This window comes from Schistocerca cancellata, chromosome 8, assembly GCF_023864275.1.
Source record: "Schistocerca cancellata isolate TAMUIC-IGC-003103 chromosome 8, iqSchCanc2.1, whole genome shotgun sequence".
Taxonomy (NCBI): domain Eukaryota; kingdom Metazoa; phylum Arthropoda; class Insecta; order Orthoptera; family Acrididae; genus Schistocerca; species Schistocerca cancellata.
The window spans coordinates 411,162,245-411,189,533 of record NC_064633.1 but is presented as its reverse complement, the minus strand read 5'-3'; the positions used below and the strand labels follow the sequence as shown (position 1 = coordinate 411,189,533).

At 37.5% G+C, this 27,289-nt stretch overlaps 1 protein-coding gene across 1 annotated transcript in view; it reads right to left on the bottom strand.

Annotated features, from left to right (window-relative positions):
* Window positions 1-393: 393 nt before the first annotated feature.
* Window positions 394-27,289, bottom strand: part of LOC126094431 (brain tumor protein) — a 205,265-nt gene continuing 178,369 nt past the window's right edge. The window contains exons 2-5 of the mRNA XM_049908799.1: window positions 18,815-19,016; window positions 11,877-12,164; window positions 10,711-11,064; window positions 394-10,026 (exon numbers count right to left, since the gene is read on the bottom strand). Of these exons, the coding sequence (XP_049764756.1) occupies window positions 8,704-10,026; window positions 10,711-11,064; window positions 11,877-12,164; window positions 18,815-18,997 (2,148 nt within the window). The 5' untranslated portion in view covers window positions 18,998-19,016 and the 3' untranslated portion in view covers window positions 394-8,703. The remainder of the gene's footprint in view (window positions 10,027-10,710; window positions 11,065-11,876; window positions 12,165-18,814; window positions 19,017-27,289) is intronic.

The window sequence follows — 27,289 nt, the reverse complement described above, 5'->3', positions numbered from 1 at the left end:
TCTTAATTGTGCCTGTCTGCAACCTGACATGTCTTCTTTACGGTAAGTAGCAATCTGTATTTTGCTACATTTTTGTAAGAAAGTAAAATATTCAACAGAAGACCAACTGCTGTGGCCAGTTATCATGGAAAATGGCTTTTACTACAGCAAATGTTTCACACAACATGGTAGAATAGTGCAGCTACATGTAGGTAAGAAAGGAAGCATACTTGTTGTTCTAGAATGTGTAATATACTGACCAATTGTGTTGTCATAAAAAGAGTGAAACATTTCAATTTACTGCAGACATAAGTCATACTGTACGGTCAAATTTGTTGTCTTCAATGTACTGTATTTCTTCATGTAACATTCAGCTAACTACAATGCCATCAAGGTATTTAAGAGAAGTCGAAATTCAAGCAAACAAAATATTTTATTGAATACCATTGTAATACATAGACAACAAAATGACACGAAAGACTTAACTGTCTAGTTACAAGAACCTTTCAACAAAAAGGAAAAGTGATAATGAATATATGACATTAACATAAGATGACATTTTGAAACAAATAATTGTTTTCAGTGTACCGGATAATGAGGAAGAACATTACAGATCACCATTTCTTTTCCTGAATGCTGTAAGATCACTATAATCATGTCTTATTAACTTTTCACAAGAAAAAGTTTAAGCCCTTTTCAAGTAGAATTGATACTTCAGACACTACAAAGTTCAAAGCAATGGTAATTTTTGTTCTGTAATGTGTGTACTAACAGAACACTGCTGAAACGGATTCCCACATCCCATACACAAAAATAACAAGACGCTGCCTTTTCGAATTTCAACTTTTGTCTCCACTGACTTATCATAATGAATGATTCTACTTGATATTTCACAGCTTGTGCTCTGTCTTCTGTCAATTAACATGTGGTAAATGTGTAACAATCTTAATTATATCCATGGAACACCACAACAGTCTTTTTTTTTAATTTTATGTATTATTTCATAAAACTGACCTGAACTCTATGACTAGGCACACATTTTAACAAGAAAAAATGTTCTATGGAAAAATAGAAACTTCTGACAAAATAATGAAACAAAAAATTCAAGATCATGAAATATCTGCTCAACTACAATGAACCATATATTTTTTTAACTGCTCCTTACTGAATTACAAAACTAAACATATCCTCAATATTCTCACAACACTCTGTGGCATCTTTCAAATACGTACTCCACATAACATATAAATACAGAGCTTCTGATATAATATGGGAGCATAACATGGTCAAATATTTGTCTTTGGAATGTTGCATGTAACACATTATTAATCTGTACATTGGAAATCTTGAACTAATCATTACAGATTTTTCAAATGATCACTAAAAATTTGTGTTTAAATCACAACAAAGTACAGTATTGCTTTTATTCTTCATGGTGAATGTATACTTACTTGACAGTTACCAAAACAACTGAGTTCTGTTTAATACACAGTTCCTGTGATATTCAGACAGAACAATAGTTGTTAGAAATACTGCTGGTTTAATTGCATTTACTGACATATAAAACAAGACGTTCATAAAAATAATCAAAGATGCATCAGTACAGTGTGAAGTATGGATGAATTTCAATTACACCCAATTGTCATGAGGCTACAGGAGTGAAAAATCCCCCCCCCCCCTCCCCAATGGATATGATGGATATTTTCAAATAAGTTTGTCAATAAAATAAAAGTACCCCAAAACAATTTAGTTATTTGGTTCATTACATTTCAGATACACATGAATAACAGTTTAAGGCTCAGGCTTGTAAAGTTATTTTTTTTTTTTTGTCGAACAACACTTGGTACAACAGAGCAACAACGTACTGAAAAATTCCTTCGCAACATACTAAAACCAACAGATTATTGTCCACTGTTATAATACTATGAACAGTGAATTGTTAAAAAGAGTTCTCCCAAGCAAAAATAGCCAACATGGGCAAAGTGGCCAGCTTTTGAACTCAATATGTTACGCAAATTCGTACCTGATAATGTCCTGTGGAGCAATTTTACAGAGACTATTGAATATCTATAATCAGAATTTGATTCTACAGAAAGTACAGACTGAGTAAACTGACATTGCTAGGAACAGGTAAACAGTAGCAGCCTGTAAAATGACAATTACAGTGCCAGAGATCAGAAGCAAACTACTGAGTTTTAAGCCTTGAGTATATCACCTTTAAGCCAAAATTAAAGAAACAAGTGTCCTCTTGTTATATTTCAGTAAAATATTCTTAATATCGACAATTTTAAAATAAATAAAGTTAACTTTTAAATATTCAGTACCTTTTCTTAATATGTGAACCATATTAACAGAATTGACTGGTAACAAGCAGATCAAATGACACACCAATACCACAACTTCCATTAAAAAACTTAAAAGCCTGCTTTCTTTCTTTTTTAATATTATTCATTTATTTCAGTCTTCAAAGGTTGAGTTAAATAGGCCTTGTCTGCGCCTTGAGTTGCAGGTATAGGACAAAATTCAAATTTTAACAAACTAGGCAACAATTTTATTTTGCCATCCCCCCCTGCATCTATACAGTCACTGAATTGTAAACAGTGAAGGCAAGTACCAAGACTTGTTATGTCTGGCATTAATAAGGTAATTACAAAAATCAAATATGCATATGAAAGTGAAGCCTCACACTACGAAGCATCTAATATAGAAAAATGAAGCCAGTCAAACTACAGGTACAAATCCTACTTTTTTTTAATCCTTGCTTACAAATATATTAGGATATGTCACTGACAGATCTCTCTATACCAAACACCTACAATATTACAAATATCAACATTACAAATCCATCGTTTAGAGATTTCCAGTACAAAATATTTGATTGAACAACTTTTTGTCTAAAGTCTTGCAACAATCCAAAAGGATTATTGGTAGAAAAGGGCTCTTAAATTCTGACTGTATCATACAACATTAAGATCAACAAGTAATTTGACAGTTGTGTCCTATTTAGATTTTCTTTTTAAATTTGAGCATAGGTTCAAACGTAATTGGGAAAAGGTGTGTCGCCTGCTCACAAATATTCAAGTAACGTAACATCAAAAACAAATTAAAAAAAAAAAAACAATGAAAGATAAAAATGAAAGCAAATATCAAATTATAAAATCTACATTATTATTACATAAACCAAAATATTAAAAAGAAACAGATAAAATGAACAACAAATACTTGGTGATAAATACAACACAAACTTAAGTAAAACAAGTTCGCAGAAACTTGATGAAATAACAAACATGCTTAAGCAATGAAGTGACAGTTTCTCATGAACTACAACAGAATGCTAACAAACTTAATGTCATCAATAAAAACAGTATAATAACATGGTTCAAAGAAATGTATACATTGAAAACAATACCTGTGATACTTTTACTTTTCAAACATATATTTTTAACTCATTAAGTGAACTGTGGCAGAACTGCAGTCTGCACACAAAAAAGGACTAGCAAAGTAACCAATGCACAAATCTTAAGTTTGATAACATCTGTACCATCAACTCTTGGCACATCATACTTAAAAAGAAAGGAAAGTCTTCATTTTGTACCAAAAACCCTTAGATATGAGTAACAAAATGGACCACCATTATTGGACCAACGACCTTACAGATCTTTTGGATTTGAATCAGTCAATCAATCATTCAAGAGTGACATTATGAATGAAAGATAAGTATATATACATGCACACGCGCACACACACACAATAGTACTTTACCTACAGATCTACCAAGCAACACATTACATTAAAAATGTTGTTTCTAATGGACTTAATATGCAAGATTGCGATTATTCTTACATTTCTGTGATGAATACATTTCTGATAAAAATTAATAAATATAAAATTTCAGCAATAACTCAAATTAATTTTAATATATTAAATTAAATTTGTAAACTGACTCATTGAGTCTATGAAATAGAACTGCAATGCAGGTCAAATAACCTTACAAATATGTTATGTTCCAACAACATTTATCATTTTAATTGTTAGTTTTAATAAAGTGATTTATAGCAGCAACATTTCCAATAAAATGAGTATCTGACTAAACGAAGAAATGTAAGAACACCTGCCTTAGAAGGTAATCCAATTCAAGTGCTATTATTCTATTATTTCTATTAAATAAATTATAACATTTACAATACACACAAGTACAACCTGTTGGTCCTATAACTTAGTACACACTGTATTCTTTCCTTATAAACTAACAAAAAGTGGCAGTAATAGGCCTACAACATCAAGCTTCTCATTTCTGGAGCCCCCTCTCAGTTACCCAAACATGACTTCAATTTCATGAAACATCCACAGAACTGTAAGTACTAAAGTGTTAAGTACACTCTGGTCATCTGTCAAAGTATCATGAAAGTTCACAGTTAAAACAGCTCTCATTTGAGCCAATTATCTACAGCATGATAAAAAAGAAGCAATACTACATGTTACATGTGTTTTGACGATATTATACACCGCACACTTTTCGGTTTTGTCAACAATATTCAACTGGTAATAAGACTAAACTACAAAAATGTAAATACCACAACATTTTTTACTATAAAGAGGTTTACCCACTTATTTAGGATTCCATAAATATAGATGACGAACAATACAACATGGCAATATTATTTTGCAAGTTTTATTATACCATAAAAATACACTTACATTGGCATATATCTTGAAAACAGTCTGTGAGCTTCAATAATCTATGTGCTCACAGAAAATACGTTCAAGGGGCAACCAATAACTGGTCACATTTAAAAAATAGTGAAGCAAATTATTAGTGAAAAGATTATATAAAAGCAGCTCTGAAAAATTGGACCATTTGTCAAGAATTGGTCTGTGCGACTTTAACTGGATGGACAAATAAGATAACTGCTGCAGATAGATCAGTCAGATTAAAATCGAGCTAGAACAAGAAGGGCTAAAAACATCATAAAAGTCCCTATGGACTTTTAAAAATGACACCTGCAAATGCTTTTCTTTTATAAAAAATACTTTTGTGCGATAAGAAGCAAAGTTTGAATAGTAATCAATTACACATTATCAAATAAATGTTTGCTATAAAATTAAAGCTCTGACAAAATGAAAACGTGCTCACATTTTTATCTTAAAATTTCGAACTACATTAGGCTAAGAATGTTTATTGGTGTTATATGATATTTCTTAACAATAGTCTGGAACTGCCACTTCCTAAAACTGATTATAAACCTGGTGTCACTGGGTGCTCTGACAGGAGTAATTTGAATTCTTCTATAGTCATCAGAAGTGAGCACTTTCTAAATTGTCCAGATATGGGAAAACTAATATGCTGTTGAAACCTAATTGTACTAGACTAGCTTTTTTTGTTTCTGTAAGCCAATATACACTATTAAGAACAATAAACAAAAACAAACACAATGTGCACTCTGATACAATGTCTGTTGCCGTCTTCTTGCATTATTCCATGTACCTTGAAAAACATGGGTCTGCTCTGCCCAAGGATCAACAGTGACTATTTCAATTATTATTTATCTTAATATTTGCAATCACTATTTCGGAATATTAAAAAAAATCAGTGTGTGCTCACTTCTGTAACATCTTGTTTGTAATGAATACTGTACAAACTAGTTTTCATAACCACTCCTGCCCCTTATTCACTATTTCTTCGAACAGCTGCAGAATTATTTAAATGTCAGACTCCAAATATTCGTTCTAGTACTACAACACTGAGTTTAACAGTAATTCAATGACAAAAATTATATTCATTATTATTTTTTTCACAAATTTAACAACTAATATCAAGTCCTCCTTGTGTGTTTCACAGGGGTAACTTAAGGAACAGTTTCAGATACTTCACAGTTCTCCACTAACCTTATATGAGGAAACTGCAATGATTAGTCCTCGATGGAAGGCAAAAAACTTTACAGAAGCAATCCACAATATTGTAACAAACTAGATGAGATACTTTATGTTTAGAGCATTGTATCGCAGTTACAAAAAGCAGGAAAACGCTACTTTTTTTTTAAATACTATCTCAAACACCCAGTGGATAAATGTTCCCAAGAGTAATTGACTTGTTTAACAAGTATTTGATAAAACTGCTTGCAGCAATGAAGGACATGCATAATACCCCCTTTAAATTGAATTGCATATTTCACTTCAATTGCACCACAATTGAGGTTACCAACACAGTTTTTCTGTGGAGCACACAACCCATCACAGATTTGTCAGACCTACAGAAATTAACAATAGCCACAACATACAGTTTTAAAGTATCAACACATGCTATCAAAATAGATAATTATTAGACAATATTTGAAAGCATTCAACCAGTGGACTGCTTTCAGCTTCGCTTATCCAACCTAAAGAACAGTCAATTTTTTTTCAATAACTGAGTAGAAACTTCACTATAAAAAGAGGCGTACAAGATTTTTTTAAAAAACTCAACCTGTCAGTCTTACCCATTACTTTACACTTCTCATACATAACATTCCAATTCACTATTTTACAAAATTTTGTACTTAATTACAATGGAACCTGACATGCTGATGTCCTGCAGATTTAAAGTATAGAAGTTGAGTATTACCCTAAATCCAAGTTTCTATTCTAAACAAAAACCTACAGCAGATCAGTGTCACGCACACACCTACCAGAAGGAAATATTAAATTTATTGTGTAAAAGAATGTTTTTCTGGAAGATTACATAGAAAAAATAAAATTTTTTGTTTCTTACTTCTTTATATGAAAGGCTGCAAAATTTTTAACAAAAATCTCTCATATATAAGGCTGCAAGTATAAGAGCATTTGCAGATGAAGCACCATCTACAGACTGCTGAACTTCTAAGTCCTATTGCAAAATACATAAAATTTTCCCTATATATAAAAAACAAGTTTTAAAAGTTGTCAACTTTCCTTTGTTCAAAAGATTTCAGAAACAAGAGAACTTAGTTGTAAGTACTAACAAAGAAACAGACAATGGCTTTTATTAATCATTGTTACAAAAAATCCCTTCAACACAATTCAGAAAAATATCTACTGGATGACTGTTGCAATTCACTAAACGTAAGTCACTAATATATATGAATAGCAAGGGGTCACTACCAAAACAACAGAATTTCTCAGAACTCAGTAGGCATAATATTTCATCTGAAAGACGAAACTAACAAACAAATGAGAACTTCAAAAACAATATATTTTTTTAAAAACTCAGGAACCTTCTGTTTATCGCAAGTAAAAACTACAGCTCTATTTCAAGGACACGTCAAATGTAAGCACTAAAATATTGTTGAGGGTGTAATGGAAAGGATTTATAATCTATCTCCAAATCATACAATTACCTCAAAGTGAAATCAGAAAGTATAAAAAGATATATACACGCACACAATAATCAACTTCAGTATATCTTATTAGTGGCAGTACCTTGTATCAAAACACAGTTCTGGAGGTCACTGATGACATCCCACTCAATGCATTTTCTTACAGAAAAAAGTAACAACAACAAACGGAAAATACAAAACAATAATATAAATTGGTCATGTTCTTGTGCTTCGCCACCGACAAAGACTGTAGCTATGTCAAAGTGGTGTAGGCAATGTTACGCAGAGTGACTAGGACATAACTGATCTTGAAATGTTGCACTTCAAAGAACATAACAAATAATAAAATGAGAACAGTATAACAAAGGAAAGCCAACACTGCCATTCAAACAGCAAACACTTCAAAATTTTCTTTTAAATAAAAATTTAACAGGAAGCTGTTATGTTAACAGTGTTGCCTTTTTGTAGAAATCTTTGGACTCCCTTCATCAAATATATAACAGCATTCTGTTTGTGAATTTATAAATGTCATTTCTAAGCTATTCTACTCCTATGTCACAAAACGGCACAAAAACACTTATAGTAAAATAGAGCTTATTATGAAACAGGTGCAAGATTTCCAGAACTATACAACATGGCCCAGGCACCATTGCTTTCTCTTTTAAATGGTACACTGCTCAGAAGATTGTTACAATATATAAAAAACAAAATGTTTCACCCAATTTCTGTTAGCTGGGAGAAACACAGAAATGGTATACATAAAAGCACATAAATTATTCAGTGGTCAATTGGTAGAACTGGGACTTTAGAATGTATTTCATGCAGCTGTGAGAGTTAACACTGTAGCATAGTACAAAACTAACACTACTGTTCATAATTATGAAGAGAGGAGACTATGTATATATGATTCAAAGAATACACATCTGCATGAACACAAGCTCATCTGCACTCCTGTCTCATTTAAAAATGCATAAACAGTTAACAGCATTAGGAATGGTTACTCCACTTTCAAACTTTTCTGTAGCCAGTACTTCATTCCTTCAGTCAGTCATTCTGAATCTGTTACATTCCATTATGGAATGCAATCTAAACATCAGAATGGAGCAATTCACAGCAATGTGTGTATAAAAAAAGGATATGTTTCTGCCAGGATTTATGAGAAAGTTCTCTACAGAGAAACTTATCCGATGGCACAAAGGAATGGTCAATACAACAGTTTCTCATTTTGAGATGTTAAGTACTGGAAACTAACATTTGTTTAAGAAAGGACAAGGACAAGATAACAAAGAAATGCACAATGCTAAAAGCTGGATTTATACACAATTCCACATTAAAAGGAGTTGTTCTCGCACAGATTGTCCCTCAGACTTTTACTGAATTTGTGATACTGCATTCACAAGCCGATAGGAGGGACTTGGACATAACGGTAAATATACAGTCTGTAATCCTTACTTGCAAGGACAACAGAGCCATCATCCATGAGGGCAACATCAAAGCACTGCGCATGTTTGACTTTTGACTCTAATGCAGATACAAGCTGTCCATCTTGTGTAAAGATTGTTAAATTGAAATTGTTATGATTGTCTGCAATGAGTATTTCACCAGCAGAATTTATACCAACTCCAATGGGATAGTTTGTGATTCCTTCGCCACCAATTTGCCTGAGGTATGCACCTTCATAATTGAACACTTTAACACAATGAGCACGATTGTCGCTTATAAAAATCTCCTGGCGATCATTAACAACAACACCATTTGGAAATTCCAAGTGCTTAGAACAACCAAATTTCTGCAGTACGTTGCCCGACTGGTCAAAGATGATAACACGCATAACTTTGCATTCCACAACTACAATACGCCCTTTCCCATCAACAGTAACACCACGTGGGTGTTGCAAAATGTTGGCACCAAATTTGCGCACAAACTGGCCATACTGGTTGTAGATTTGGATCTGATGAGTTGGTGAACGCTCCGTGACGATAATATCACCTGATGTGCGAACGACAGCTACACGATTTGGATACAACAGCTGCCCGTCTCTTTTTCCACATTCACCAAATTGGAACTTGAATCGGCCTTCTCTGTCAAATATCTGTATGCGGTGGTTGTTGGTATCCGCTACAATTATGTCATTCTGTGCATTTACTGCAACTCCACTCGGTTCTGTAAACTGGCCTTCCATTACACCAAATTCACCAAACTTACAATGATATATCATCTTCTGTCGCTTTATTTGTGACTTTGGTGGAAATGCTGCAGCTGAAACCAGTTTGGATGTGAGCTCAAGTACACTGTCATGTGATGTTAAGCCATATGCATCTCCACTTCCACAACCATTCTGAAATGGACTCCCTCCTTCCGAACCACCATTTGACCATTTCTCGTATGGATTGCTTCCATTTAATCCATTAATGTCACCACTTACAGTTGCCCCAAAAGGCCCAAGACTGTTGGCACTGCTGAAACGTTTTGAAATTATGTTTGACTCAAATGGTGACGGTGATGGTGCCAGCCCATTCGAATACGGCCTCTCTAATACTCCATTGGTAGGTTGTTGAGGAGCATGATGAAGCCCATTTATGCCACCATTTGTGAGACTTCCAACTGTAGTTCCATTCACTGGACGAGCTATAGGTGGTTGTTTAGTAGGGCCTACTGCAGGTAACTCAGACCCTGCACTGGATCGCACATATCCAAATGTGTTACGAACACCAACCTATAACAATGAACAAATTGCATTTACATGGAATACATAAGCAAAACCACAACTGAAATTCTTAAGCTAAACTAAGTGAAAATATTTTACCTAAATTAAGTATTACATTAATCAAAAAGGTCTACACTAGGTAACTCCTGCGTTCCAATTTTTTTGTGAATGATCTATTGAACCAACATTTGATAAATATCCAAGATCAGTGTTACTCCAATACTTTAGTTTTGTTAGTTACAAATTCTGTACAGTATTTTCAAGGTTTTTTGTTGGAATGATGTGGAATGACTCCATTTGCAAGAAGCATGTACACAATTTGTTTGTTGGGTGTGGTTACACGATAGCCATTTACAAGATACTAAATAATACACTGGCTTACATTTACTAACATTAATCTTTGGCACTACTCAGGAAACAACACACACGTTAACATCATTAATTTTAAATATTCTTCATTATTAATTCAGTTCCAGCCTACTATTTCTGGAAGTATGCCATTCACTTTGACTTTCAAATTGTGTGTTGAGAAGGAAGACAAGAAGAACTCATGATGAATGACTGACTTATTGAGTAACAGTGTGTGTGTGTGTGTGTGTGTGTGTGTGTGTGTGTGTGTGTTAACTGCTAGTAAGAACCTTGTCTTTAAGGTTAAGTCTAATACTACGAGTGAAAAATAATCTGAGAACTCACCTGTATTGCCTGGTAATTTGAGACAAACTCCAAGTCACAGTTGGTCATGACTGGTGTAGTAGTAGCATCCTGTCCATAGCTTGAGAATGTGGCAAACCGAGAGTCAAGAACCTTTCTAAGCATCAATGTTTCTGGCAAAGATGCATGTTTAGCTAACCTCTCAGCAAATTCGCAAGTGTTGATAATTCTGTCAGCAGCTTCTTGGGCACGCTGTCCAAGTGCTCCAAGAGACATGTGCCGAGCTGAGAAAATACTCTCCAATTCCTTCAGAAGTTCCTGCTTCCGTTCTTCTATCATTGAGCGATAAAATTGGAATGTTTCGTGTATCTCATTTTGAGCCTTATGGTACTGCACCTGTAAGATTAAAACAAAAAAACCAAATCCAATAGAAATACCTTTTCTTACATCAGAATCTGAAGTATTTAGTAATCAGCAAAAAAGCATTTCCCACAGCTAGTGTGTGCCATAAGCTAAAGTACTTTTCTACAACACATACAAAATTTGCTTATCATAACCACTGGTGTGTACAGGAGTCTGGATTGTGCCAGTTGCCTTACTTAATCTCTTACAAGCTGTTTGGAGGTCTTGTACCACATATGGCAAACTTGGCAGGGCAATACTTTTGTACTAATTTACCGTAATCATCATACGATTATTAATAAAGTATTAAGATATTTTTTAAAAGCAAGCATGCCTAAAGAAAATGCAACTTTCAATATATATGCTGCTTTACTTTAAGGGGGAGGGGGGAATCAAGTCTCTGCTACTACTTTCGTGAGACATAAGCATAGAAGAATAGTAACAATCTGGGCAAATATAAGAAGTATGGACATCAACTTTGTTATATCCCCCACTCACCAATGATTTTTGGTTTAACAGATCAAATCAGAGAAGATGCTGGAAACTCCTATGGCAGTTTACACTATCCACGTCTAGGAACATCTCTCTCAACAGTTATTGACTTTAAGAATTCTTTGAAGCTTTATAATCATCAGCCACAGCTTGACAAACTGACATTTACATAGACACAAAAACAGGAGTTTACATTCATCATTGCAGACTAAACTAAGCAGAATTTATTATAAAAATTGCAGTCTTTATGTTATATCATGCATATGGTATCTGAAACCATAAAGAACTAGACAGAGAAGATTTTCAACAATTACCTGTAGTCGACTGGCAGCTAGCTCTATATTTTTGACAGTAGCTCTTATGTCTGCAGCTTTGCTACGCCCTTCTAGAACAGTACGTGCCACCATTTCTTGTTGTCTAGGACCCGCTTCCGAAACACGCTCTATTTCATGTGAACCTCCACTGTGATCCACACGTACACACTCTGCACACGCCACAACAAGACACGTGCGACAGAAAAGTGACACAGCTTCTGACTTGTGACGAGCACACCAGGCAGCTGAACTGTTTGTTCCCTTTTCACCAAGAAGTGTTGTTGGTTGCTGATTTGAAGAGAGAAAGAAAAAAAATACTGTTAAAAGAAAGTCCATTTACTGCTTTACCAATGTGTGTCAATACTCTATACAGCACTTGCCAAGGCAGCCACTGATCTGTGAGCCAATGTACTGGGATGTAATTTTTTGAAGGCATCACTCTACTTCAGGTACAAACAACAAAATAATGAATGTATTGAATGCATTCCCACGAAACAAAGAAAACCCATTATGTGCCAGAATAAAAGCCATCATCTGGTAAGCGGTCTTTTTGAAGCTGCAAAGAGTAACATGTTCATTTGTTCCGTATGGAAAAAGGTGAATGTTCTTGGCTTGGCACAGATAGTAGTGATGTCAACAGACAATTTTTATGTTGGTACTATACAGGTTGTTCAGAAATTAGGGGGCGTGTGGCAGGTAAAAGTGATTTTGAAGTACGAAGTGAGCAATAATAGTAGTCAAATGTCAACTTTAATACTTATTTGCCATACTGGTACTTTTACAACAAGAAAGAAATACAATCAGAAATATCAGCAAAAATTTGTTGGAGGTGCTCAGCGAAAGATCAACTTCCAGCTATACAGATAAATTTTTCAACACTTACAGCCACATCTCTTTCTCCATCTAAACATGGCATCCTCAATTTTAATACTAACATATTACCTGTAATTCACTGATTTCAACAATCTACAGCATATTAATATGAGGCCACACACAATGTAACTCTTAAGGAGTTTAGTGTTGACTCTTCAGTTTTCGGGGAAAAAAGTCTGGGTCAAGAGTCATGACACAGGATTCATTTTGAAACAGGTGGGATGTTTGTCACTATAGGTACAACAATGAAATTTTGTTTACACACAACTGGCCTGCAGTCAAATGATTTTCAAGATAAATAACAATTTGTTATTTCAATCCACTGCAGAAACTTTACAGTCGAGTGGCAACCTAGTAGTGTAACATCCGTCTTCAAATCACAGGCAACTTTTGTACATGCAAATACAAATCACACTTCTTGCATTTCTAATAAGGTTATGGCAAAAGCAAAACACTGTCACAGATTTACATACTGCATTATGCCGAAACAATTTTTTCAGAGAATAGGAAAGCTATCAGCACATAGGCATACAAGCTTCAATGAGGTGTCTTTGTTCTTATGTGGGGACTTCTGTTTCTGTCTACTGCATTTGCTGCGTTTTGACCAATAGCAAACATAGTTTTGGATTTGTTAAGGTTGGAATATTTGGCAAAAAGTAAACTAATTTTGTAAGCCAATTTGTTACTGTGAAGGAGACCCGGGTCTACAGCTACACGTCTGAAACTGAACAGCCGAAGTGTGTGCAAGAACCTGTACGTCTGCAGGAAAAAAATCTATTTCATCTGCTCTAACTTTGCCGTAGAGCCACGAGCTCTGATGAGCAAGAAACCTACAAGGCAAGAGCCCATTTCACCAGCCTGTGCGGTTTCAGCGACCGACAAACCACCCTGTGCTTGCAGTCATTAGATGAACAGTACACCCTGTACATTAATTTATACAACAAAATTTGTTGTAAACATAAAACGTACCTTATTACATTCTGATGCTCTAGCTTGTGATGGTCTAGTTGGATAAGATGCACCACCTACACTACAAAGAAATGAATTGCCATGTACTATGTCACTCGTTATTACTGTTGTTGTTGTTGCTGTTGTTGTTGTTGTATTCAGTCCTGAGACTGGTTTGATGCAGCTCTCCATGCTACTCTATCCTGTGCAAGCTGCTTCACCTCCCAGTACCTACTGTAACCTACATCCTTCTGAATCTATTTAATGTATTCATATCTTTGTCTCCCTCTACGATTTTTACCCTCCACGCTGCCCTCCAATACTAAATTGGTGATCCCTCGATGTCTCAGAACATGTCCTACCAACCGATCCCTCCTCCTAGTCAAGCTGTGCCACAAACTCCTCTTCTCCCCCCCAATTCTATTTAATGCCTCCTCATTAGTTATGTGATCTACCCATCTAATCTTCAGCATTCTTCTGTAGCACCACATTTCGAAAGCTTCTATTCTCTTCTTGTCCAAACTAGTTATCGTCCATGTTTCACTTCCATACATGGCTATGCTCCATACAAATACTTTCAGAAACGGCTTCCTGACACTTAAATCAATTCTCGATGTTAACAAATTTCTCTTCTTCAGAAACACTTTCCTCGCCATTGCCAGTCTACATTTTATATCCTCTCTACTTCGACCATCATCAGTTATTTTGCTCCCCAAATAGCAAAACTCCTCGTTATTACGATAGAAGTAAAATCTTATTACTTTACCAGTTAAATAAAAATTATTTATTTTATTGGAACACTTATTTATGATGACAAACGAATAAACACATCTGCTTCTCTTCTTCTCTATTGCTTAGTACTCTTGATACCTTTCTGACTTCAGCTATTACTCCACTGAAGATTTTAGCTTCAGTCTCACTCAACATAATCCAATTACCTCAACACAGATAGTAATCTTACAACCGTAACCTTATAATATCAATCTTAAGATTCACAAATGACATTACTACTGTCAATGAAAATTGAAGAATTACTGGACTATCGAAATAGAATGAATAGTCTACTGAATTCACAATATCGATTGAGATTAAACTTGAGAAAGTAACGAGAAAAAGCAGAAACACAATTAGATACAAACTTATCAAAATTGTTAACTGCACAGTAGACGAGGTGAAGGAATACCATTAACTCAGTAGCAAAATAATGCAAGATGTCTGAAGCAAGGGGGATATAAGGATCGAACTCAAACAGGCACAAACAGCATTCTTCATTTATAGCCATCTACTAGTATCAAATGTAGGTTTTAATTTGAGCAGGAATATTCTGAGAATATATACACGGAGCAATGCATTGTACTGAAGTGAATCAAAGACTATGGTAAAATAAGAAAAAATAAAATAAAAAAAGGACTGAAGTACTCAAGATGATGTGTTACAGAAAGATACCGAAAACTCAAGTGTACTGTTCTGATAAGCAATCAGGTGGTTGTCTGTGTAATTGGCAAGAAAACGAATATATGAGGAACAATGACAGGAAGAATGAGAAGACATTTGTTATTAGACATAATGGAATAACATCCATGGTACTACAGGGAGCCATAGAGGGCAAAACTGTAGGGGGAAGACATATTGGAAACAATGGGCATAATTGCTGCACTGTTGTGAAGAGGTGTGCACATGAGAATAATTGATGGGGTGCATAAAGAAAGCCAGAAGACTTGAGGCTTATCTGTGCTTACAGAAGAAGTCAGGTTTCCAGGAATTTCAGTATTGCAGATAATGTTTTCCACATGCATGAACTGCTGCACAGGAGACTACATTACTGCCACAGAACTGTATGAGGTAACTGAAGGTCTACAACAAGTCAGACCACCATTGATTTGAATGTAGATTGCCCGAACTCATTTCAAACAGGACTATGGAGACAAATACACCACAAAGGCTTCAGTACTGGAGGATTGACTTTCTACCAACATCACATACATTTCCTTCCCATGGCTTCTGGCCACCAAGAATTATGCTCAACAAGGCATGAAATGTATGGCAGAGGATACTTTGTGCTACAGTCACAAAAGGAGGATTAAAGTGTGTGTGTGTGTGTGGGGGGGGGGGGGGGGGGGGAGAACAGTAATTCGTCTAAATGTGTAGAACATTTAGTCTGCCCAGACAATGAAGACATGCACACGATTGTTTCAGTTATCTAGCACTGAATAATGGTGACAACATGATTGCTATAGAGGAAGTGGCAGTTTTATCACTAACTGATCATAGGAATATTTGTGACAAATGATAATATCAAGATATTTAATTACTGGAAAAAATTTAGTTACAATAATCATTATGATTACTGCAGTAGAGCCAATAAACAGGCCACAAAGTAAAGAACTTTAACTTTGCATACACCACTGGTTAACTAACTTTCACTAGAACCACCACAATTCTACTGTACATTTACATTACAAATATGAATGTAAATGTACCTATTTCCACTCCCAAATTGCTAGATTATTTTGTTGATAAATTTTACAAAAAAGCAAATTATGTTTCATATATCCATTAAAGCACAAATGTCATCAGGTAAATCATTGCAAAGAAGTTATGAAACAAACATCTGCAATTCAGTAACAATGTTACATGCATGAACTGTGCTGCACAGGGTATGGATGCTTCAGCATCATTATTGGTTTTTGTGCTTAAGTGTAAAAGAGCTTTTATAGAGGAAAGTGTAACATTTTGTTGAAAAACAGGCAAGTTCTTGTTTCAAACAGGAGGAGTGAAAAATTCTAATACAAGATTTATAAAGAAAAAATTTATTTTTCAGCACTTTCACATCACATGTTGACATGCATGGATAGCAACTACTAAAAACCACAGCCTACATAACAGAATTTGTTTTTATCTGTTTAATAAATGCAACTACTAGAGAGAAAGACAAGTGTTACTAAACAGGCTATTTACTTTTACCTGATAAGGATATCAAATTGTATTACACTGTGGTAGAAACAGTAGAAAGCAATTTGAAACTAATGAAGACTCCTACAGCAACAATACCACACCACTTCAAGTTTTTCTTAATTTTACAGAAAACAATAGTACCATTCACTGGTAACAACAGCAACCCCACTATAAGTTCCCCACAAAGGCTCACAAGAAACACTTCAAAACTAACTCACCTGTAATTTTTACTGAGACTACAGCCCTCCCCTAAGCACACACATGCACCACTATCTTCCTTAAGAATCACTTAATACCTGTAACTGAATGCCTGGTGACAATACAGGGGAACCAGCTTTGTTGTTAGGGTTGGCACCAATTGTCACTTGCATTAGCTCTTCTTTCTCAAGTGAATGGACTGTGTGGCCCTCAAAGCAGTGCATGAACTGGTGGGCCATCATGCAGGCAGTGCACAGGAAATGGTTACAGTCAAAGCAACGTGCTACTGCGCCTGTATCTCTTGATCTACAGCCAGTGCAGGGCTGTGAAAGATGTGGCTGCAGACAAAATTAAAATGTATTTTTGTACATGCTCTAGAGGTTTCCCATGTTCCTGTATGGATAAATGCTACATGCACTCTTCTTCTAGAAATTTTAACCATGTTTAGAGGTAAGCATGAATTAATGAATCCTTAGAAACTTACAGGTAGCCATATCACAGAAGCACTTTTGGCAAAATGAGAAGAGTTAAATGCATGCACTAACTAATTTTTAGTGGACCTGAGTGGCTCTTGTGATCTGATGGACCGGACCTATCTAGGCAAGGTGAACAAGACTTGTATACAGTCTTCACAAATGTGCTGAAATTGTTGGATTTCTGTATCAGGATTGCTAAATATCTACAGCAACAAGATCAGAAAACATCTGCTTCTTAAACAGCCTCAAAGTGAAAACAAACTTCCACAGAAGTGCAAATCCATAAAAAACTGCACCCTGAAATCTAGCACAATAGGAAACCTATGATCCCCTATCTGGCACTGGAATTACAGTTTAGTTCTGTCTACTTACGAATTGTAGCATTGTATTTATAACGAACAGCTGTTAAGTACATACACTTATGAGAGACAGAATTTGGTGTTGAAGTTTAGCCAAGACAGTATGATGAAACAGGAAGGTAGTAAGGAGTATGCTTTGTAACAAGCACATTAATTTGATGAATACAGCATTGCAAAATGTTTGTATATGTTTCTTATGCACAGCGCGTACACAAATCACACAAAAATAAGGACCCAGGTAGAGAAGATAGCACAGTTTAATCAGCCAAGCAATGTCCAGTGTAGCAAGAAACATCACGGAACAGACAGTGCAAAGGTTAAAATTCAAACTATTCAATACCTCAACAAAAAAATCTAACCAGAAGAATGGAAACACTGCAGCAAATATTTCGACAAATTATTTAATGTAAATCTGCACAAATTTGTGTAAAATTAAAGATATGCTGTACACTTCAAGGAGAAAGGTAAGATATTAAATGTAAAAATTACCAGGTGCAATAACACAGTGACTAATATTATCATTAGAGAAACTTTCATTTCTGTTACAGAAATAATAATGACAACAAATACAAAAGAAGCTAGGGAAGGTATGAGAAAAGAATTCATTAACAAAACCTCTGACAACAGTACAAATAATGCAAAATGGAAAGCTATGTATTTAATTCTGCATAAAAGCAGACAGGAATTTGTACGCTTAAGATTTGTTAATTGGAGCATTTGCTTTGAAGTGGCACTAATAATACAGTCCTGAAGAATTTTAACTGGATCTAAATGCAGCTATATTACCATGGAAAAGTTTTACTAACAATTTTGCATTCTCCCATACAGAACTGACGATTACTACTTCCACAATCAGCTGATGATTTTGTAAAGTATGGAGTGGATAAACTACGAAGAAGGTATAGTGGAAAGAAGTTACTACAAAACCTAACGTGTTAAATACGACTACAAACTGCTCTAGATCTGCTGCAAAAGATAATGAAATCTAAGATAATTATTTAATGCATAGCTGCATTTCTCCTGCGACTATCACTATCAAATAATGTACAGTGAGATAAAGTTAAGTTTTCAAGTAAATGTCTTCCCTAGAAGCACTCCATATTCTACATCATCAGTAAGGAACACTCACTTCGAGTGGATGGGTGTCCGAGCAGAGCACACAAGGTGAGCTGGAACTAGAGGAGGAACAGCTGCTGCTGAGGCTCAGGCGTTCTGCGTCTGGAGTTTCAGATATGGCGTTGACGGCGTCGGGGCTTGGGATGGCTCCAGGCGCGACGTCCACAGCAGAGGCAGCAGGCGGCGGGGTCGCCATCTTCAGTCACCACTCATCCCTGCCGGCAATTAACTATGCTAATACAAACCACAGTTTTTCCATGAGAAATTTATATGTGAAAACTTAAGTCTATGAAACTCTCTTACATAATGACAAAAAAACACAGTAATGTTACTTAATATCTAATAGCGAGGTAAGAGTTTTTCCTGTAACATGGAAAGGGTAGTAATGGATTTATGAACACCGCATTTTCTGGGCAAATGCCAAGCAGTGAGAATGCTAAGTAGTTACAGCAGCTTGCCGTTTGGTGTGTGGAGGAAAGCAGAAGGGAAGTGAGCTGTCATTTGAACAATAGCAGTATGAATGCAGAGATTCTAATGTGTAACAGTCTGATGTCGTCCAAAGAAAGACATCTATTTTCTTGAGCACAGCAATTCTTAATTGAAGATTGTTCCACTGGATTTGCACGAAAACCTGAGCTCTCTTTCTGATGGGAATAAAAACACAAATTTTGGATAATGATTGTAATTCACATTTTTGTTTCAGGTTTGTCAAATCTGCCGATCAAGATTCATGAACTGGGTTTCGGTATGAATAGAACACTAGTAATGTTTAATTATTCTGCCAAAATGAGCTAGTTTTGAAACAATTCTAGGTGGGTTATCCCATGTGCCACTGTCTTACTTACCAGGCTGGGTTTCTTCTCTCCTCCAGCCAGTCACCAAGTTGTGTTCAATTTTGCCAAATTCTTCTAGTTATATAGCTGTTTCCATGTAGTGGAACCACAAAAAAATGTTTTTCCAGACCATTTTGTTATCAACACGCAATCTAAAATTCTTTTCAGTTATCTTTATTTAGGTTTATGTGGTTTTCCAGAAGACCTCCAGTGGGACAAATCCTTGAATAACTTAAATTTTTTTTACCTGCATGCTTCTACAAGTGAGCAAGTGGTTTAACTAATAATCCTGTTTAAGAGGGAAACTGATGTATTTTCCTTCTGTTAACAGAAATTGTAGAAACAAAGGTAAGACTGATACCAATTTCCTTATGGGTGCCAGTCAAGTAAACTTTCTCTTTGTCAGTTGTTGACCAATTCTCTGTGGGTGCTTGCTTTCCTATTTACATTTAAGATCAGGATTTTTACACTTTAAACAGGTGACTTATAAACTGAAGTGATTCTGTTTACTGAGTTAACACCAGGAACAAAAAACTGCTGGAGGTGTAATTAGCTATCTTTTGAGCAATTCTGGTACAGCCAACTACACTCAATAACCCGATGTTGAAACACTAGTTAAATATTGATAAAACCCAAATATTTAAGCCAAAGGTTTTGCACATTAAATGTAGGAGCACTGGAACGAAAATAGGTCCTTATATCTTTAAATGCACTCTTTTCAGTGGTGCTAATAATTAAATCACATATCAATTTTAAAATACAAGAAGTTAAAGCCAGGAAAAAAAATTGGTAATTTTTGAGGCTGATAGTATAGCTTATCTATTTGTAGGGAAGTTAATGGTTCACTAATTTTCTGACGGGCAGACATAAAATGTCTGACAAATTATCTCATTCCAAGCGTTTTTTTAACAATCTATCCCTTGTTAAAATATGAAGGTTTGTCACACCAAAATTTGGCATCAAGTCTGATAAGATAATGTACCATGAGCACTGCTTCCTGATTTTCATTTATGCCATTTTTGTATGCTGTGCAAAACTCTGTAGCATGGGCACAAGTAACAGGATCCGCATCTATTAATTCAGGAACTTACTTCCCCCCCCCCCCCCCCCAAGGTTTCAGTTTCCACCCCGCATACTAAATTTTGAAGAAAAATCTACCATTTGATGACTTCGTACATTTTGACTATTACATGGCACCCTGAGTGATACTGAAATTTTGCCTGTTATGTGCAACAAGAACGAAGATGATGACTAAATAGATTCTGATGCAGGAGGAGGAGGAGGACACACTGAAAGATAGTAAGCAGAAAATATGCCTGATCTATTTGAAAATTCAACTCGTTATATTTTTTCACAAATTTGTATGTGCCTTTCATGTGAAATATTAAAACAAATATGATATATAAAATCAATATTTTTAGTTTTAGTTCCGTTTTCTGCTTCTCTTTACAAAGAATTATGGTACTTCGGCCACATTTTTTTGAAATTTTCTTTATTTTATCTTAAACTTGTGTTAGAGTGAACTCGTTTATTCTGAGTTTTTCTGTGATTTTCTTCGAATTACCAAGAAGTTCCTTCATGTTGATGAAAAGAATATTTAAAACAAGCTGTTAGCTCCTTTGTTCTGATAAACTGTGGAACTCTGTCTTTATATCACATATTTATTTACTTGGACAAATAATTGGTTTCAGATTCACAGCCATCGCCTTATCTACATGAGGAGCCTAAAAATAAAGACGCTGCAGGATTCTGAAACCTGAACCTGTTGCATTGTCACGATAAACAAGTAAGTTAATTACCTTATATATGCATTGATACAGAGACCGCGTAGTCGTGAACTTGGCTGATTAACAATGTATGTGATGCTTAAATAATGGTTGGATGCTAACAATTATTGGCGCCAGTGACTGGGGCAGTTTCAAATCCATGGATATTTGGTTATTTAATAACTGTAACCGCACCTCCCACCAATGCCACTGGCGCAAAGAATATAAACTTTTACCTGTTTTTTTAAATATCCTGCACACTGTGAATCAGTTAGTGGATACACGCCCTGTGTGTAACTGCATTTTGTAAGGTAAATAGATTATTTGTTGCCTTTGCCACTTTTAGCTGATTTATGTTCCACAAATTCTGCAATACCTGTACTTAAGTTTTTTTTATTAGGTCACTTTCTTGGCCACCTGTTATATACAATTTTTTCCAATTTTACACTAACCTACTTACGAGCCACATGCTTCGAAAGTTAGAAATTGATCAGAACTGGACGACAATAAAATGCAAATCTTTCGTCTGGCGTGTGGTGAAGAGTATTTTGTTTACCAAGGCCATTTCCCCTTTTCCAGTGCCAGTCGCTAACAGTTTGCGGGAAGAACGACTACTGGTAAGCCTCGTCAGTGAGAGGTCGAATCCATTTTCAACTATGAAAATACTCGCAAGATTTAAACCGAAAAACGTACGGGGCATGCAATCAACATTGTGTCCCGGATGGAATGGTCAGTATTCCATGACTTAACAGGAACGGTCATTCGAAGGGCTCTAAAGTGAGTACTGGAAGATCTATTACCACATAATCTTCAAGATATGCTAATTGCTCTTACGATGTGCATTTTAGAGACCTTGCTTACTTTTTTGCTTTGAATGATGGTTCCTATCACATCCCTGAATACTGACCATTCCTTCTAGAACACACAGTATAATTAATGCATGAATAGGTCACCGCTTATGATCTACTGCATGCACCCCACGTTTTTCGTTTCATACCCTGCAAATACTTCCGTAGCAGTTAAAAACTCACCATCACAAATTTCCAGGACTATGTCTGGGGATTAGGAATCTGTATGGGGCTAAGAGAATTTTTATATTTTTTAGTCCAATTTAAAAATGTGGTACATTAAAAATTTATTTTTATTTAAATAATTTTTTCCCTTATCGTTCTGATAATGGTTATGAACTCTAAACTAGTTAACCGTTAAAATAAAATGGGAAGAGACCAAGATTGAGTTAGTCCTGCTTGTGTTTTGTGCCACCGTCATGCGTCACGTCTAACGACCTCATTTCATGGTCGTTTTAAGATTTAATATTTTTAGGAGAAAAATCGTAATCGCGTATTGTTTCTAGAGTTAAAATCCACCAACTGCGCAGATTCAATTTGAAAAACATCGCGGAAGCACTGCTGTTCTGGGCTATAAACTTCGATCTCGAGCGGAGATTGTGTTAATGGCATCGAGATATTTCCCGAGGAATTTCTTTCGTAGCTGCAGATGACTATAAGTAAGCAGAAACAATAGGTTAATTTGACTACCAGTACTCAGACAAAGCTTTTTCATTCGAATCAAGTCGCTGCAGTTAAGTGATTCGACGAAGTAAGTGGACGATACGAGGCGCAACAGTCTCTTAGTCGGCGTCATATCTTGAGAATGCAAGGCTTGCGGTTCGCTAGACGAATGGTACAGTCTTCAATTTAGAGTATGCACTTCCCAGCGATCAGTATCAAGGGCTGTATGCCAAAACCATGTTATGTAATGTAATAGAATAAAGATTATATTGTAGAGCCCGTGGAGAGACATTTTCTTTCAATGTCACTTCAGCCAACTCAGTCGCTGAAGTTCACCAACACACAGCTCTGAAATCTTAGCGCATTTATACATCGAAACAATGTTTAATTATGCGACGAGTCATACTTATAAACATTTAACTATTGCGTTTACCTCTTAAGTTTATTACGGGATACGGCAGTGGGCTACTGAATTTTAAAAGGCCACTGAAACAAGCCTTCATGAAAACGGAACTTCGCTTTCGAAATATGAAGTCTAACGCGGAAGGGGTAAACTGAAGGTGCAGAGAGTGTGTGTGTGTGTGTGTGTGTGTGTGTGTGTGTGTGTGTGTGTTAGAACCAGGTTGCTTTATATTGCAAATCGACTCTCCACACTGCTTCGAGGAGACAACCACCAGTGGGCGCCATTCCGGAGTGGCCTAGCGATCGATACGTCGACGCTTCCGACCACAGCCCGCCGACCAGTCGACGCCAGCCTACAGCCTGTTTGCATAACCCCGCCCACGGCGCCACGGATCCTCTAGTGGTAAACAGCCCAACTGTTGGGGCGGGGTGACGCCACGCTTAGACACCAAAACTGCACGAGCTGACGGCGCCACGTAGCCCTATTTTTACTGCGTGGTACTCAAATGGAGTGTCCCTAAGAACACATCACGGCGCCAGTTAGAAAGCTTTTATTTTTAACACCTGCATTTGTCTTTGTGCTATGTCTCCACAGAACGGGTGCCGAGCACAGATTTCTGTTGCTATTCAAAAACCTATGCTGAAGAGAGAAGCTACTACCTACATGCTGCTCAGACTATCTAAACGTATTTTGTACCCACCAGCATCAGAGAAGTGCTATCACACATTTAAAAATTATTATTGATTGAATTTACTACGACGATAAGTCTGGAAGGAATAAAGACGTGAGGCGCACAGCCACGGACTGCTTTTCTAGCTGATCGAAGCTGGAAACGAGAGAATAAATCCGAGTTCAATAATAATAATAAAATCTACACACAACGCACTCTGCAGTACACAGAGAGAGTGCAATCTAAACAAGTATCAGCCATTCCTTCACAATTTTGTGAGTTTTAGTTTCTCTCCTTAAGTGCTCTAACTTATTTCGGGAAAGGACGAAAAAAACCGATAACAGTTGAACTTTACCATCTCCTGGAAAACAGATTCTATACACTTACTAGCAGGGATTCGTGTGAACGGATGGTTCAACCAACTTTTTCGTTTTGTCTTTACCATCCTGTTATGGTTCGCTACGTAGTTCTCCGTGACGCTGAACATAGAATCATTATTATCACATGTTAAATATCTCGGCAGAAGATAGTATACCTGAAAGCTGCAGTAAGTCAACTGTCATCCCTATCTTCAAAATATGGACATTTTTAAAATTGTGATCACCGGATAGTAAGCTTACTGAACTCTAAATGTAAATTTTTGCCAATATCACCAAAAATAAATTGTACAGACACTACGAACCGATCGTGGGTGAGCAGCAAAATGGCTTTCGAAAAGAAAGTTCTTGCTATGATAGATACCAAGCGACTGAAGAGAACCAGACTTTTTGAAATGATTAGTACCATGTCCCTCGTGGTGGAATGGCGGAACCTCTAACAGCGCTCTCGCTATCGGACGCAGTTTCAGCAGCGATGACGCTGTGGCAGGAACAGCACCGCATATTTGCGTATGACGCGTATTTGCGAAATGCTGAGTGTCACGCCACTGCAGAGACGTTTTCGTTTTCATTTCAACAGTGGACGCCGTGGTATATTTCCAGCAGCAGCAGCAGCAGCAGCAGCAGGAGTACGATTCTCAGGTGGTTTACCTGTCCGTGAAAGAAAGGAAGTAAGTATTGTAAAAATAGCCACCGGTCCTACGAAGGAGACAAGGACAACGGAAAACCAATGGTGAGACGCGCTGACTGCTCTAGGGCACGCACATTGAGTTCAGCTGAAGTCGTGAATCAGTGTGCACTACTATGAAGAAAGATTTTAAGATTTCATCCATACACGGATGAAACGTAAAACCAAATCAGCCAATGAGGCGTTGTCTGCTGAAATCAATGATAACGAGTCCAGCAACCGAAGATTAAGTCGCAGGGCAACCAAAGGAGGACAGAGCAGAATAATATGGGCCACTGTCAACCGGGCGCCGCACCGACACTGAGGTAGCCGTGGGTCGCCCAGGCGTGACAAATGCGGAGCCGGCAGAGAACCACAGAGTCCCTGCGAGAGGCCCTCTTATCGAGGACTTCCACACATTCGTGGTCCCCTTAATTGATCTTAGTTTGTTGTACGTACTGGTATTTTGCCATTCTGTCCCCCAAAGCTGAAAAACCTTGCGGCGCAATGACGAACGCAGGTCAGTTGCAGGGATGCCCATGTCCAGAAGTGGTTTCCGTGTAGCCTGTTTGGTCAACCTGCCAGCAAGTTCGTTTCCTTTGCTTCAGACATGACCAGGGGTCCGGACGAACGCCGCTGAATGACTGGATCGTTTCAGGGTATAGGGGGACTCCTGGGTGGACGCTACCAAAGGATGACGAGGATAGCACTGGTCGATAGTTTTCATGCTGCTTAAGGAGTGAGTACATGAAAGAAAAGACTCCCCATGGTATGAACGGAGACACTGAAGCGCACGAGAAATGGCCACCACCTCTGTAGTGAATACACTGCAGCCATCAGGTAAGGAATGCTGTTTCGGAGTCCTTAGTGCCACGTGACAGGTCCAGACGAAGCTGCGGCCGAGGCGTACACCATGGAGGCATATGTGAACGGACCGCAAGTAAAGGTGGGAAAGGGAAGGGCTCCAGTTCGGAGAGAAGGGACCGCACAAGAACCGCAATCGTTAGCCACGACCTGGGCCACCGATGCGAGAGATGGACTGCCGCGGGCGGGAAAAGGAGACTAGTTCGGATGCTCAGAAGAACTATGAATGTGTGCTGCGTAACTGGCAAGCAGTTTTATACCTCTGATATGCAATGGAGGGACCCCAGCCTCCACCAATACGCTGGTCACCGGACTTGTCCTAAAAGCTCCTGTCGCAGGTCGAACCCCGCAGTGGTGTACAGGGACGAGGCAACGCTGAGGGCGCTGCCGAACCATAAACCACACTCCCAAAGTCAACTCGGGATTGGACAAGGGCTCTGAAGAGCTGCCAGCACTTCCGCTTAAGCTGACGAATGTGAGGTAGCCAAGTCAATCGTGCGTCGAAAACCAGTCCTAAGAATCGATGTGTCTCCACTACAGTGAGTGGATCGTCATGAAGGTAAAATTCTGGGTCCGGATGAATGGTACGACGCCGACAGAAGTGCGTGAGACAACTTTGCGGCTGAAAATTGGAGGCCGTGGGCTAGAGCCCAAGACTGCGCCTTGTGGATGGCTCCCCGTAGGCGACGCCCAGCAACACCAGTACTGGAGCAGCAGTATGAAATGTAGAAATCGTCTGCTTACAGAGAAGGTGAGACGGACGGCCCGACAGCGGCTGCTAGACCGTTAATGCCCACTAAAAGCAGGCAATACAGAGCCCTGCGGGATTTCAATCTCCTGGATATGGATGGAACTATGGGAGGCACCAACTCAGACACACAGTACGGAGGGACAGGAAGTTTTGGATAAAAATCGGGTGCGGGCCCCGGAGACCCCACTCATACAATGTGGCAAAGATATGACGACGCTAGGTCGTTTCATACGCTTCACGTAAGTCAAAAAACACGGCAACCAAGTTATGCTGTCTGGAAAAGGCTGTTCGGATGGCAGACTCGAGGGACACAAGATTATCAGTGGTAGAGCGACCCTGGCGGAAGTCGCTCTGACATGGAGCCAGTAGGCCACGCGATTCCAGGGCCCAACCCAACCGCCGACATACCATACGTTCCAGCAGCTTACAAAGAACATTGGTGAGGCTGATGGGCAAATAGCTATCCACGTCAAGTGGGTTTTTACCGGGTTTGAGCATCAGAATAATGGTGCTCTCCCGCCATTGCGATGGAAAGATGCCATCGCACCAGATCCGGTTGAAGATAACGAGATTTCGCCTGTACTCAGATGAGAGATGTTTAATCATTTGGCTGTGGATGCTATCAGGCCCAGGAGTTGTGTCAGGG